The sequence below is a fragment of the Rhinoderma darwinii genome, chromosome 5 (assembly GCF_050947455.1).
Source record: "Rhinoderma darwinii isolate aRhiDar2 chromosome 5, aRhiDar2.hap1, whole genome shotgun sequence".
NCBI lineage: Eukaryota > Metazoa > Chordata > Amphibia > Anura > Rhinodermatidae > Rhinoderma > Rhinoderma darwinii.
Window position 1 is genome coordinate 65,826,323 of NC_134691.1, and position 16,109 is coordinate 65,842,431.

The 16,109-nt window shown below is 38.7% G+C and overlaps 1 protein-coding gene across 1 annotated transcript in view; it reads right to left on the bottom strand.

Annotated features, from left to right (window-relative positions):
- LOC142652536 (uncharacterized) overlaps positions 1-16,109 on the bottom strand; it is a 371,082-nt gene that overhangs the window by 306,865 nt on the left and 48,108 nt on the right. Inside the window, exons 3-4 of the mRNA XM_075828181.1 lie at positions 1,762-1,845; positions 22-189 (exon numbers count right to left, since the gene is read on the bottom strand). Coding sequence (XP_075684296.1) covers positions 22-189; positions 1,762-1,845 — 252 coding nt within the window. The remainder of the gene's footprint in view (positions 1-21; positions 190-1,761; positions 1,846-16,109) is intronic.

Below are 16,109 nucleotides of genomic sequence, written 5' to 3' on the forward strand. Positions count from 1 at the left end.
GTAACACACACAGACACACACCTCCTGTTGTGCAGTTTTATGTCTCTCTGTGACAACTGCCAGCTTTAGCTCCAGTCTCTTCCTTTCTTCACTCATCTTGCAAATGTCCTGGGACTGCTGCATGATTTGCTCTGTCAGCTGAATATTTTCTTCCTTAAGTTTATGTAGAAGTTTGTCCCGGTGGAGCAACTGGATGTAAAACAGATAAACGCAAGGTTCATTTCAAATATTGCTGTCCCATCTTCACATTATGTTCCCTAAAGTGGAGCTTAATCCTCTGAAGGAATTGCATCTAATTTGAGCAAAAAGCCGCTTGTCTCTTGAATATTCACAACATGCGACTACGTAGACTCCTACAGACTTGAAAAGAAATGGCATTTTTGACAGCTGTTTGCTTGGGTCATAGATGTAAGCAGCTAGTACAAAGCAAATACTTGATATTTATTTCAATAGTTTCATAATCATACAGAGCTGTCTGCTTTGTGTTCTGTGCAGGCTCTTTTAATTCTTCCCATTCAGCTTGTCTTTGTGTTTGACTAAACGTCTATATGTCACTGGTAGCATAACTTATTCAAGAGGAAAGACTCATAGTTTACACATAATAATCATAGAAATTCCAAATATTACTGGACTTACCCTTTTAGATAATAATAATACCAACCTGCAGAGAATTGCAAATAATAATGCATATGTTTTCAATTACAGATCACAGGCTGTTTTATGCCAGCCTGTGCCTGCAGTCCGTTGATGGGTCTGCAGGGCGAGTATCCCGTATCAGTAGGGATTTTTTCAGATAACACTATATTAGGAAACTGCTATTTTCTTTACCTCTTGTACAGGTGATTTAAAGTTACAGTGTAAAGCGGATGTCCTCTTTGGGCAAAGCCTTTTTTCAGAAGGGTCCCTTGATGATAAATTGATCACAGAGTGAGACCGCCCCCCCCCCCCAGCAATCAGCTGTAATCTGGGTAAAAACCTGGAAGCGATTGTTCAATTCCCCTACAGCGCCAACAGAGGAACAGAAGCATTACACAGTATCCACTAAAATCAATGCGTTGCCCATTTAATGTATGGACGAGAGGTGTCCTCCACAGTGAGAGGCGCTTTGTAGCTGTTCATCCCTCTGGCTAATAGATGAGGGTCCTGAACAAGGAAGCCTTCTCTATTAACTCAGAATTCCCTCATAGGGTATATGCCATCAATGGCCAAACATGACCTTTTGGTATACATTGGTCCGGTATACCTTTGTCCGGTATATGTGAGAGTCATGCAGCACCACTTGTATTAAACTATATACAAAGGAAACATATACCGCGTGGTATAAGTTTTCTTTTAATGGCAGCCTATGACAGGTGTACGCATCTGTAGAGACATACGCCTGGCCAAATCTTTGGAGGAACCCTATTAAATGCTGTTTGTTTTTCGCTTTACCCGTACAAAAGCCCTCTAGCAATCATTTAAAAGTAAGTCATAAGTCATAGCCCAGACGTTTCTATTCCTTTAACATACATATTTTCTCTAGTGCTTGTGATCACATTATTACAAACAGAAAATACGCATTTTTGGCTGTTTGGAAGCAAAAGGGAAAATGGTTTTTCTATTTGGCACACATCATGGAGACATTACAAAAGGTAACAGAAACCATAAACAATCACAACAGGATCCCTAATTATAGATGTATATTTTAGGTACTTACACTGCCAAGGAATAAGGAAATAAAAAGCAAAGGTTAATACAAAACAGGCAATTAAAATTGATTACCTCATCATAACATGCAGAGTACTGGTTTTGAGCTTTTAATAGTTCCTTCTGTAGGGCCTCACGTTTGCTTTCTTTGTCGTGTATCTAAGGAAAAACAGTTATAGGAAAAATTTGAATAGAAACAACTTGAACAGCACTGACAACAAGTTCTCTACTCTCCAAATAACCGACGGTACAGTAGAAAAAATATATAGCAATGTCAAACCCGTTATTTTCCGTGCCGCAGACGATATCTAATAACAGCTGCTCGAGGTACAATTTTACACAGTCATTTTTCACATGATCTTTGAACACACTTACTGTTTCAGAGCGAGGGCAATGTGGCCATTTTGCTACTGAGATATATAGAAAGCGTTAAGTGATTGGCTCCATGTTAATGGGGAGCGAGCATGAATGCACGTTGGGGTGAATGAGGCGTTCATGAGATTTCAACATTGCTGCACCTTGCGTGATATGAAGGATTTCAATTTCATCATTTTCTAAACACAGAAAAATGTATCTCTCCAATTCAGAATATTGAATGTCTTATGGAAAGTGAAAGGTCATTTGTAACTGTCCAAACGATTGATGGAGTTAAGATACCTCCTTGACCTTCACCCTGCGCTCATAAAAAACAGTTTCAGATGACAGAGCACGGGACAGTTTTTTTTCCTCTGGCCAGAAATGTCTGTTCCTATTCCCTTATTGCGATGCTGATTTTGTTATCTGATATATTTCATAATTGTATGTCAACATTTAATTACTGTGTGTCTTCCCTCATTAAAAAGCTAACTGTCATCTAAAACTGCTTAGCAACGTTCGCTGTTTACACTAATTCATGCAATTCTGTCTGCTCCCTGCCATCTTTCTCCATCACGATCAGCGACATAATTGCTTTAGATGCCATTACAAACAGTCAAGGTCACTGCCTTCAAAAATACATATTCCAATTATACATTAGTCAGAAGGAATGTCTGGAACAAACACTCAGCCTTTGTTTAACATGGAAAATAATCTAACACCTTAAAAATAACAGAACAACAACAACAAAATGTGTTACAATATGTGTAATATTTCATGGATGATGTATAATGCTGGGACATATAGGTCCCAAAATGTTGGGAAATAAGGAGCTCTTGACGCACCCTCCTACTCGGTATTCTGCACACACTGAGGTCTTGAGCCTTAGACTCTTTCAAACCGTCCACCTTTGAGAGTGTGAGAGGGAAACATCAGCCAGAACCACTTTACATTGCCAAGCCACAGACAACAGTCAACATCAAGATGCAGCAGACAGGTAGTTTACCATAACTCAAGGTAGTGAGTTCAGATGCTCTAGAGTCCAAGTAGTGGTCTATAGTCGTAGATCAGTTGGAAGAGATGGATTGTAATGGACCATGCATGGACCTCTGCTGAAAGCAAACAGAACAGCCAACCAGCGGGGATATGGTGTGGTGCTCATCTTCCATGGGTCTGACACCCGCTGAAACTAGGGGCAGTTTGAAGAAAGATCTTATTGGGTGATTCTCATGCAGAGAAACCAGATGGAAAAATTTAAGGTCTTCTTTAAATAGTGCAGAAGGCAATGCATTTTAGAGCAGGACCTGCTCCTTTTGTCAGGCTTAAAGGGTTATTCCCATCTTAGACAGTTGTGGCATATCCATGGGAATTTCTCTTTAAAGCACTACTAGGAGACTTGTGCACTATTTAACATTCAGGTTATTTTTGAGACGTTCTAGATATGTCCATCCTCTTCTTTAGGAGTAGCACCTTAAAAGATATTTCTTTAAACAGCCTTGACACTCATACCAAGAGACCCGCGTAGAATACGGGACAGATCTGTGGCAGCAGCTCATTACATGTCCATCACAGTGTTGCATCTAAAGTGCAACAGCCTCAGGTCAGCACCTCTATCATCATTTTTGTAGTGCAAGTGTAACCTGTCCCATGAAGTAGAATTATCCCATGCTCCACAAGCTGCCCTAAGTTTCCATCCAACTCCTCTGGGTCCCTGTCTTGCTCCTTAGTGATTATTACTATTGCTGTTGAGAATCACAATTGACACTACCTATAAGAATTACAACTATTGCCTTTGTGGATTTCTGTGGAAGACTATTAATATTACCCCAGTGGACTATAGTGTAGCTGGTGCAAAGGTTACATTTTCAAATATGAAGGGATTACGAGTGAGACTGTCCTCCAAATAGTCACCCCGTCTTCTGAGAGGAGTCAAATTCCGCTTTTGTTAAAGACAGTATCTGTTATCATAAATTGATAGGTGGATTTAACAACAAAAATAAGGATCTCAAATGTATGTTCAGGTGAGAAAACAGTGATAGTGTCTGGGAGGAGGCTTTCTTGTAAAGTTGGGCTTACATATTGGGCATATCTATTGAAAAATCCCATTTTCACTCTGCAATATCGAGTGCACACTAATTTATGCAAAACACCTGTGGGGTTAACATGCTCACTACACCCCTAGGTGAATACCTTGAGGGGTGTAGTTTACAAAATGGGGTCACTTTTGAGGGGTTTCCACAGTTTTGGTCCCACAGGGGTTTTGCAAACGCTACATATCGACCAGAAACCAATCCAGCAAAATCTGTACTCCAAAAGCCAAATGGCTCTCCTTCCCTTCTGAGCCCTGCCGTGTGCCCAAAAATGAGTTTATAACCACATATGGGGTATTGCCTATGGAGAAATTGCTAAACAAATGTTGGGGTTCTTTTTCTGCTTTATATTTTGAGAAAATGAAAAATTTTGCGCTAAAGCTATGTCTTATTGGAAAAAAAAAATTTTTTTTATTTCCACTGCCCAATTCAAATAAAATCTATGAAACACCTGTGTGGTCAAAATGCTCACTACACCCCTAGATTAATTCCTCAAGGGGTGTAGTATCACAAACTGAGTCCCTTTTGGGTAGTTTCCACTGTACTGGTACCTTAGGGGCTTTGCAAAAGCGACATGGTGTCAAGAAACCAATCCAGCAAAATCTGTGCTCCAAAAGACAAATGCAGCTCCTTCTCTTCTGATCCTTGTCATGTGCCCAAACAGCAGTTTATGACCACATATGGGGTGTTTTCGTACTCCAGATAAGTTGCTTTACAAATGTTGGGGTTCCTTTTTTTCTTTATTTGTTGAGAAAATGAAACATTTTGAGCTAAAGCTACGTCTTATTGAAGAAAAAGGATTGTTTTTATTTTCACTGCCCAATTCTAATAATTACTTTGAAACACCTGTGGGGTCAAAACTATCACTACACCCCTAGATGAATTCCTCAAGGGGTGTAGTTTCCTAAGTGGAGTCACTTTTTTGACGTTTTCACGGTTTTGGTCACCGTTTTGCTAAACCTAAATTTTCTTTGAAAGAATGTAGATTTTCATTTTCACGGCCTACTTCCAATAATTTCTGCAAAAAACCTGCAGCGTCAAAATGCTAGCTATACCTCTAGATAATTTCCTCAAGGGGTGTAGTCTCTAAAATGGGGCCACTTGTGGGGGGGTTTCCACTGTTTTGGTCCCTCAGGGGCTTTGCAAATGCGACATGGCCTCCGAAAACCATTCCTGCTAAATTTGAGCTCCAAAAGCCAAATGGCGCTCTTTCCCTTCTAAGCCGTGCCGTGTGTCCAAACAGCCATTGATTACCACATATTGGGTATTGTTTTACTCGGGAGAAATTGCTTTACAAATTTTGCGGTGCTTTTTCTCCTTTAGTCCTTGTGGAAATTAGAAAGAATTAGTTTCCATTTTCACGGCCTACTTCCAATAATTTCTTCAATAAACCTGTAGGGTCAAAATGATCACTATACCCCTAGATCATTGCCTTCAGGGGTTTAGTTTCCCAAATGGGGTCACTTTGGGGGGATTTCCACTGTTTTGCCACCGCAAGAGCCCTTCAAACCCGACATGGTGCCTAAAATATATTGTAATAAAAAGGAGGCCCAAAATCCACTAGGTGCTCCTTTGCTTCTGAGGCCGGTGCTTCAGTTCATTAGCACACTAGGGCCACATGTGGGATATTTCCTAAAACTGCAGAACTTGGGCAATAAAGAGTTGCGTTTCTCTGGTAAAACTTTGTGTTACAAAAAAAAATTGATTAAAAATAAATTTCTGCAACAACAAAAAATGAAATTTTTACATTTGGTTTAATTCCTGTGAAACGTCTAAATGGTTAAAAACTTTCTAAATGCTGTTTTGAATACTTTGAGGGGTGAAGTTTGTAAAATGGGATGACTTTTTGGCGGTTTCTAATATACAAGGCCCTAAAAGCCACTTCACAACTTAACTGGCCCCTGTAAAAATAGCCTTTTGACATTTTCTTGAAAATGTGAGAAATTGCTGCTAAAGGTCTAAGCCTTGTAATGTCCTAGAAAAATAAAAGGATGTTCAAAAAACGATGTCAATCTAATGTAAACATGTGGGCGTTGTTAATTAGCGACTATTTTGTGTGGTATAACTGCCTGTCTTACAAGCAGATACATTTAAATTTAGAAAAATGCTAATTTTTGCAATTTTTCGCAAAATTTTGGTGTTTTTCACATTTAAATACTGAATGTATCGAGCAAATTTTGCCAGTAACATAAAGTCCAATGTGTCACGAGAAAACAATCTCAGAATCGCTTGGATAGGTTAAAGTATTCCGAAGTTATTTCCACATAAAGTGAAACATGTCAGATTTGAAAAATGAGGCTCTGCCAGGAAGGTCAAAAGTGGCTAAAGAGGGAAGGGGTTAAAGCACTGAGACGTACCGGTGAATCCTGACTAACAACTGTCACCCTGTCAAAGGACAAGGTGACAGAACTGTGCCATCAACTGTTTATGACAGTTAATCGGCACTGTAAGACGTCAGGGGACCAATCACAGCGGTCCCCTGCCAGCGATCGCTGTGATTGATCAGTCACAGCAGACTGACCAATCACAGCTCCTTGAGAAGCTCAGACAGAAGCTGAGCCAGCACCATCACGCCAGGTGTCAGCTATATATTACACCCGAGACTCCACTGTAATGGCCAGGACCATAGCTAGGCTCTGATCCGGCCGATTAACCCCAATGATCAAAAGCGATCGCTGAATCTAGGCGGTTCCTAGCCTGTCAGAACACCTGATGGTTGCCATGGCCGCGGGTGTCAGCTGTTTGTCACAGCTGACATCCTGCTCTAACGGCCAAGACCGGAGCTAGGCTCCGATCCGGCTGATTAACCCCTTAGATGCAGTGATCAAAAGCGATAGATGCATCTTGGTTGGTTAGATCGCACCCGATGGTTGCTAATGGCAACGATCGGCACCCTAATACAGAAGCCTATTATGCCCGGCTGGGAGGCGAAGTCTAATAGGCTTGCAGTCAGTGAATAGCTGACAGCTCTAAGCTCTAATACACTGCACTATGTAGGTAGTGCAGTGTATTAGAATAGCGATCAGGGCTTGATGCCTTCAAGTCCCCTAGTGGCACAAAAAAAAGTTAATAAAAATGTAAAAATTAATTTAAAAAGTTTCATGTTTAAAAAACAATTACCGCCTTCCCATAGTAAGTCTTTCATTATAGGAAAAAACAGAAACCATTAAACACAAAGTACACATATGTGGTATCACCACATCCGTAACAACCCGAACTATAAAAATATCACGCTATTTTACATCACCGTAAAAAAATAAAGTAAAAAACAATTCCAGAATTTATGTTTTTTAGTCACTACCCCTCTCAAAACAGAATAAAAAATGTGATCTAAAAGTTGCATGTACCCCAAAATTATACCATTAAAAAATCAAGACCACCCATAGCTTTTTTGCCGAAAAAAAAAAAAAAAAAAGTTATGTCTCTCAGAATATGGTGACACAAAAAATAAATGATTTGAAACAAAAGTGATTTTATTGTGCAGACGCTGCAAAGAATAAAAAAAACTATATACATATTGTATCGCCGTAATCTTATCGACCCGCAGAATAAAGTAACATTTTAATTTATAGCGCATGGTGAACGCCGTAAAAAAAGAATAAAAAACATAGTCAGAATTGCTGTTTTTTTGGTCACCTTGCTTGATAAAAAAATGAAATAGACACTTATAAAAAAAATTGCATGCACCCCAGAATGGTAGCAATGAAAACTTCAGATTGTCCTGCAACAAATAAGCCCTCACACAGCTCCGGTGGACAAAAAATAAAAAAGTTCTGGCTCTCAGAATATGGCGACACAAAATGTGCAGCACGTTCCAAAAGTGGATAAGATTGGGCACTATTTATTTGTGCGAGACCGGCCACATATCTATGAATTATTATTTTATTTTTTTTGTAAATCAAATTGTTTTTATTAACACAAATTTTCAGATAGTACAAACAAATATTACATGAAACATGAACACCCCCTGCCCCATCCCACCATCTGGCAAAGAGTACTATGAACTTTATCATCTTATCAAGTTACATCGAACATTCCAATATTCCCCTACCAAACCGTCGTCCTCTAACAAAATAGTACCCAACCTAGCCCACTAGTCCTACAGATACCGCATTCAGAAGAGACATCGATGGCAATTATTATTTATTTAACGCATTATTATACCCTCTTAATGTGACCTGATGTACCCCGCACAGATTACATATGCCCCCACTTTATAAACTAAAATACGAGCAAAACCCCAAACAGAACAACCACTAAGCAAGAGCTACGCTCCAAAAGCCAAATGGTGCTCCCTCCCTTCTGAACCCTACAGCGTGCCCAAACTGCAGTTTATGTCCACATATATGGCATCGCCATATCCGGGAGAACCCACTTAACAGATTGAGGCATTGTCTTCAGTGGCACAAACTGGGCGCAACATATTATTGTGCACTAAAATTGCAATTTTCACTTTGCACCATCCACTGAGCGTTCATTTCTAATAAAGAAAAAAACCTGTATGGTCAAAATGCTCAATACACCCCTTAAAAATGCTGTGCTCAAAAGACTTTGCTTTATAAATGTTGGGATGCTTTTTCTCCTTTATCTTTGTGGAAATGAAAAAATCTGAGCTAAAACTAAATTTTATTTGAAAAAATGTAAATTTTCAATTTCACGGCCTAATTCCAATAAATTCTGCAAAACACCCGTGGGATCAAAATCCTAACTATACCCCTAGATAAATTCCTTGAGGGGTGTAGTTTCCAAAATGGGGTCACTTCTTGGGGGTTTCCACTGTTTTGATTCCTCCACGGCGTTGCAAACACAAAATGGCACTGAAAACCATTCCAGCAAAATCTGCGCTCCAAAATCCAAATGGAACACTTTTCCTCCTGTGCCCTGCCATGGGTCCATACAACAAATTATTACCACATGGGTATTGCCGTAATCGGGAGAAATTGCTTTACAAATGTTGGGGTGTTTTTCTCCTTTATTCCATGTGACAATTAAAAATGTCTACGTTTTTTCAGAAAAAAAAGTAGATTTTAATCTTTACAGACTAATTCCAATAAGCTTAGCAAAAAACCTGTGGGGTCAAAATGCTAACTATACCTTAGATAAATGTATTGATGGGTGTAGTTTCCAAAACCACTGTTTTGGCAAAACAAGACCTCTTTGTGCCTAAAATATATTCTAAAAAAAAAAAAAAAAGAGGCCCCAGAATCCACTAGGTGCTCCTTTGATTCTGAGGCCTGTGCTTCAGTCCATTAGGACACTAGAGCCACATGTGGGATATTTCTAAAAACTGCAGAATCTGGGCAATAAATATTGAGTTGCGTTTCTCTGGTAAAACCTTCTGTGTTAGGGTATGTGCACACGATAACTGGCTTTTACGTCTGAAATTACAGACTGTTTTCAGGAGAAAACAGATCTGTCGTTTCAGACGTAAATGCTCCGCCTCGCATTTTGCGAGGCGTCATTGACGCCCTTAATCTTGAGCTGTTCTTCATTGAATTCAATGAAAAACGGCTCAAATTACGTTGCAAAGAAGTGTCCTGCACTTCTTTGATGAGGAAGTCATTTTACACGTCGTCGTTTGACAGCTGTCAAATGACGACGCGTAAATGACAGGTCGTTGGCACAGTACGTCGGCAAACCCATTCAAATGAATCGGCAGAGGTTTGCCGACGTATTGTAGCCCTATTTTCAGACGTAAAACGAGGCATAATACGCCTCGTTTACGTCTGAAAATAGGTCGTGTGAACCCAGCCTTACAGGAAAAAATGCATTACAAATGAATTTCGGCCAAAAAAAATGAAAATGGTAAATTTCACCTCTATTTTGATTTAAATCCTGTGAAAGGGGCTAAGAAACTTTCTGAATGTGGTTTTGAATACTTTGAGGGGTGCAGTTTTTAATGGGGTGATTTATGGAGACTTTCTAATATATAAGGCCTTCAAAGCCACTTCAGAACTGAACTTTTTGAAATTTTCTTGAAAATGTGAGAAATTTTAAGTTAAAAGCCTTATAACGTCCTAGAAAAATAAAAGGACTTTTAAAAAACGATGCCAAAATAAATTAGACATATGGTAAATGTTGACTAGTAACTATTCTGTGGGGTATTACTATCTGTCTCCCAAGCAAATAAATTTACATTTTTAAAAAATGCTAATTTTTGCTAATTTTCTTGAACATTTTGGTGTTTTTTTTTACAAATAAATACTAAATACACTACCGTTAAAAAGTTTAGGGTCACTTAGAAATTTCCTTATTTTTGCAAGAAAAGCAGTTTTTTTCAATGAAGATAACATTAAATTGATCATAAATAAACTCTATACATTGTTAATGTGCTAAATTACTATTCTAGCTGCAAACGTCTGGTTTTTAATGCAATATCTACATAGGTGTATAGAGGCCCATTTCCAGCAACCATCACTCCAGTGTTCTAATGGTACATTGTGTTTGCTAACTGTGTTAGAAGGCTAATGGATGATTAGAAAACACTTGAAAACCCTTGTGCAATTATGTTAGCACCGCTGTAAACAGTTTTGCTGTTTAGAGGAGCTATAAAACTGACTTTCCTTTGAGCTAGTTGAGAATCTGGAGCATTACATTTGTGTGTTCGATTAAACTCTCAAAATGGCTAGAAAAAGAGAGCTTTCATGTGAAACTCGACAGTCTATTCTTGTTCTTAAAAAAGAAGGCTATTCCATGCGAGAAATTGCCAAGAAACTGAAGATTTCCTACAACGGTGTGTAAAACGCCAGTGTCAACGTCTACAGTGAAGAGGCGACTCCGGGATGCTGGCCTTCAGGGTAGAGTGGCAAAGAAAAAGCCATATCTGAGAGTGGCTAATAAAAGTAAAAGATTAATATGGGCAAAAGCACACAGACATTGGACAGAAGAAGATTGGAAAAAAGTGTTATGGACAGACGAATCGAAGTTTGAGGTGTTTGGATCACACAGAAGAACATTTGTGAGACGCAGAACAACTGAAAAGATGCTGGAAGAGTGCCTGACGCCATCTGTCAAGCATAGTGGAGGTAATGTGATGGTCTGGGGTTGCTTTGGTGCTGGTAAAGTGGGTGATTTGTACAAAGTAAAAGGGATTTTGAATAAGGAAGGCTATCACTCCATTTTGCAACGCCATGCCATACCCTGTGGACAGCGCTTGATTGGAGCCAATTTCATTCTACAACAGGACAATGACCCAAAGCACACCTCCAAATTATGCAAGAACAATTTAGGGAAGAAGCAGGCAGCTGGTATTCTATCTGTAATGGAGTGGCCAGCGCAGTCACCAGATCTCAACCCCATAGAGCTGTTGTGGGAGCAGCTCGACCGTATGGTACGCAAGAAGTGCCCATCAAGCCAATCCAACTTGTGGGAGGGGCTTCTTGAAGAATGGGGTGAACTTTCTCCCGATTACCTTAGCAAATTAACTGCTAGAATGCCAAAGGTCTGCAATGCTGTAATTGCTGCAAATGGAGCATTCTTTGACGAAACCAAAGTTTGAAGGAGAAAATTATTATTTCAAATAAAAATCATTATTTCTAACCTTGTCAATGTCTTGACTATATTTTCTAGTCATTTTGCAACTCATTTGATAAATATAAGTGTGAGTTTTCATGGAAAACACAAAATTGTCTGGGTGACCCCAAACTTTTGAACGGTAGTGTATATCGACCAAATTTTACCACTATCATAAAGCACAATGTGTCACGAGAAAACATTCTCAGAATCATTTGGATACATAAAAGCATTCCAAAGTTATTACCACATAAAGTGACATGTCAGATTTGAAAAAATTGGCTGTGTCATTAAACCCAAAACAGGATGCGTCCTTAAGGGGTTAATGCTATTTTTGGATAAAGGGAGCCTCAGGAAAATGGTAATAGCTCAGCTAACTATAAGCTTAAAATACAATCATACGAGGATATAAAAACCATTTAAATATTATATTAGGAGCAATACATTTCAATTATTCATCTACTAAGACAAATAAACCGATATCACTGTAATAAAACTGTCCATTGTGGACTGAAGGAGATAAAAAAAAATCTCAGTATGTAATACCTATGAATGGATGACAAACCATAAGTGTATGTTCAAACATAGTTTTTTCAGGCGTATTTCTGAGCGTAAATACCTTGAAATACGCCTAGAATAACACTCCAAACAGATTCCCATTGAATTTAATGGGAAATACACCGTGCTGTTCACATGAGATTTATTTTTACGCTGCTGAATTAAAAAAACGCTTCGTAAAAAGCCTCGTGAAAAGAAGTAGCATGTCACTTCTTGATGTCAATGCTGAAGATCATTATCTATTGAAAATATTCATAATGTTTTTGAATTATAGTTACCAAAGTAAATAACTTGGGCAAAACGTATGGGAGAAAAATAAAAGGAAATAAAAGATATTCTGCAAATTACTTTATTAAAATTAGTTTCGAGATATCTCAGATGACGCTTCTAAAGTGGTAGGAATTGGCTAATTTATATAAACGAAGCCAGAATCTTGCACAGAAATAGAAAAGTAGCATCACTGTCTTTTTAATAAGTCCATTTTACAAACTGCTCTAAGAAGCATTTAAATTAATGACCTTAACATGGATTTCCAGCAAGCTGAATTACTACACCACGCAGTAAAACAGTCATCCCCTTGTCTCAACAGCTTAGAGCCCCCAAAAAAGAAGAGACTTCCATTAAACAGAAGTGCGGAAGGAGTGAAAATGGCCACCATTATTATTATTACATGCCTGGCAGCTGCTTTCTGCTTATTTAAAGCAGAATGAAGAAAAGATCATTGCATATCATTCCACTAATCCCTATTTTATTTCAAAACCTGAAAATGTTTATCCAACTGCATGTCATTTAGAACTTCACATTCTAATACAATGAAATCTCTACGTTGGTATTTCTGTCGAAATTTGGCAGCGACAAGTACTATAAAGCAAAATGAATGTCAGCGAAAATTAACACTGACAGCGAAGGAAACACAGAAAAAGTAAACAGTGGTTAAATTGTGTTTTTTTGTACAATACATTAAAGTTGCTAAGTGCTGAGGACACTTTCTACGGCTCTGCTCGAGTCGAAATGATGTATTTCCAAGAAAATGCTACTAAGAGAGTTAAGCATCAGGAAACCATTAGATGGCAGTTTTCAGTAGTTTCAATCCCACAATTTGATTTTTAAAATGATGAAACATTCAATAAATTAAATGATTTTGCGCAAACATATACGTGGAATAAATTATTTCAAATGAAAGCATGGAAGTTATTTGTTCAGCTGCTCCAGTGGTTGGAAGGTTAAGAACAAAAGCTATTATTGTTCAGTGTATTTTTTCGCAGGAAATAGACAGTGGCAAAGATACAGAAGTTCAACACATGAGATCAGAGACACAGTTTTCATAGTAGACTCAAAACAGATGTTGGAGAGACGTGTGATCTTTACAGAAACTATTAGTTATGTTTTCTTTTGAAAGTGTAGCACGTTAACGGGATCGTGTACCTGGTTAACCACTTCGTCGCTCTCAAGACCTGGATGTGTTAAAGGGTTAAACATTCTTGTACAGCAAATAAATACGAAACAAGAAAGGAAAAAAAAAAAAAAAGAGAGAAAGTAGAAAAGTTATTTGTACAGCACGCCCTGCTTACTCAACACGAAAAGTACAGGCATTTATGAAACCCTATCATTTAATTACAGCCTGCACATTTCTTTAAACACGTTTTCCATTATACATAATAATTTGCTTGAACCACCAGCCCAGTAATTACAGCGATTCCATCCAAAATTAAGTTTTGAAACTATTTTGCAGACTTTATAAATAATTATGTCTAAACCAGTGTTTTTATCAAATTGTGCCTTTCGTTAAATAACCTTATTGTAGGATAGGTGGGTTTCAAAAGAAATACATTTTATTACAAAGACTTTATTTGGACCTGTTATTAACCCACACTTGTATGTGTAGTTAGAAGTCTTAACTTCCAGGGTAGAGAAAGTGTGGGTATGAAGGTGAAGTGATTTGTATGTCACATATACACGCGCATTCAGGAGTTGGGATCCACCCCAATAACCTGAGCAAAGGTTCGCAGAACTGGCTATTCAAAATGGCTATGTATAAAATTCTGATGGTGATGGACGCACACTGTGTCATTCCTTTGAACGGTCAGTCATTTATAATTAGTATTTCACAATGCAGTGCATTGCCTCATCTTTTCAATGAGATTTCAAACCCTTAGGCCCCATGCACACGAACGTGCTTTGGAGGCCGCAATTCCCGCGAAAATTCACGGGAGAATTGCGGCCCCATTCATTCCTATGGGGCCATGCACATGACCGTGCATGGCCCCGGGGCCCGAACTGCAGAAAGAACGGGCAAGCCTTATTACGGCTGTGTTCTGAGGTCTGGGCTGAAAATCACGGCCGTGCACATGGCTATGGTCGTGTGCATGAGGCCTTAAAATGACAAGACCATCAATAGTTCTTTTGAAATGGCCACTATGCTGGTCATGAGGTTGGGTTTACCCATATTTTGATATTATATGACCCAAAATGGCCAGTCATAGCAATATTCACTATAAACTATACGATAAAATGATCACATCCATTGTTCAAAATATTTATTTGATCTGCTACAACATTTTTCTCTGACATTCATTGTACTGACCCCAGTGAAGACCCCCAATTATGTGAATGAATGTAATTTCTGTTACATAATATAAAATCTCCTGTAGGAGCATAGCACATTATATTAGTTTGTATAAGACCAACTCAGAACAGACTTGACTCAAATACCAGGACGTTGCTACCTTTGGAGAAAAATACTCTCAAGATTGACTGACTTCTCCCTATATATTTATGACTTTCTCAGGAGCACACCTATAGGACTTCCTCTAGAGCGGCTATTTATTCTAGAACGCTATACCACATGCAACTAGACTCTTCTAAATAGAATATAGACATCTTACTTAATAGTATCGACTCTCTGTCGATTGCCTCTCCCCTAGCCATTTTACTGAACAAGTATAATCTAGATGTCACTATTAGGGCATGTTCACACGCAAACTCAAAAACGTCTGAAAATACGGAGCTGTTTTCAAGGGAAAACTGCTCCTGATTTTATGACGTTTTTTAAGCCACTCGCGATTTTCGCGGCGTTTTTCGCTGCTTTTTTTTAGCTGTTTTCAATAGAGTCAATGAAAAACGGCTCCAAAAATGTCCCAAGAAGTGACCTGCACTTCTTTTTCGCGGCCGTTTTTTTACGCGCCCGTTTTTCAAAACGGCCGCGGAAAAAAACGGCCCATCGGAACAGAACGCAGTTTTTCCCATTGCAATCAATGGGCAGATGTTTGGAGGCGTTCTGCTTCCGATTTTTAGGGTGTTTACGGCCCGAAAAATGCCCGAAAATAGGCAGTGTGAACATACCCTTACGGTGTGCTTTGACCTGCTATGTATTCTTAATGGATCTCTAAGGGTGAATTCACACGTGGAGTGTTTTTCTGAAGTCATGCAGTTTTTTCCACACCTTTACCTGCAGAATGACCTTTGTGGATTTTGTGGCGTTTTCGCTGCAAGATTGTGTTGCTGATTTCAGTGCGGAATTAAAAAAAACAAACATTGAAGTTTATAAAGAAATTCATAATCCCCATAGGGGACATAGAGAAAATATTTTCTGCAGTAGATAAAATTACAAGTGGAAAATGAAAATAAGCAGTGTTTATGCCACATGTAAACTGAGCCTAAGAAAGAAGTATTTGCATCTACACCTCTATTGCTAGAAGACATCTTGCTCACAACAATCTGGTCTACTTCCCATGGAAATCAGACCTGTTTACTGGTAAGTTTGGCAACGTATATATGCACTACTAAAAACACTATTGGAGCTTATAGAAGGTCTTTAAAAGCAACTACAATTGTGACAGTCTCAAAGGAGGTTGGAAGGAAGCAAACATAAAAAAGTAATTTCACAAAAAGGAGACAAGGTGTTACCTA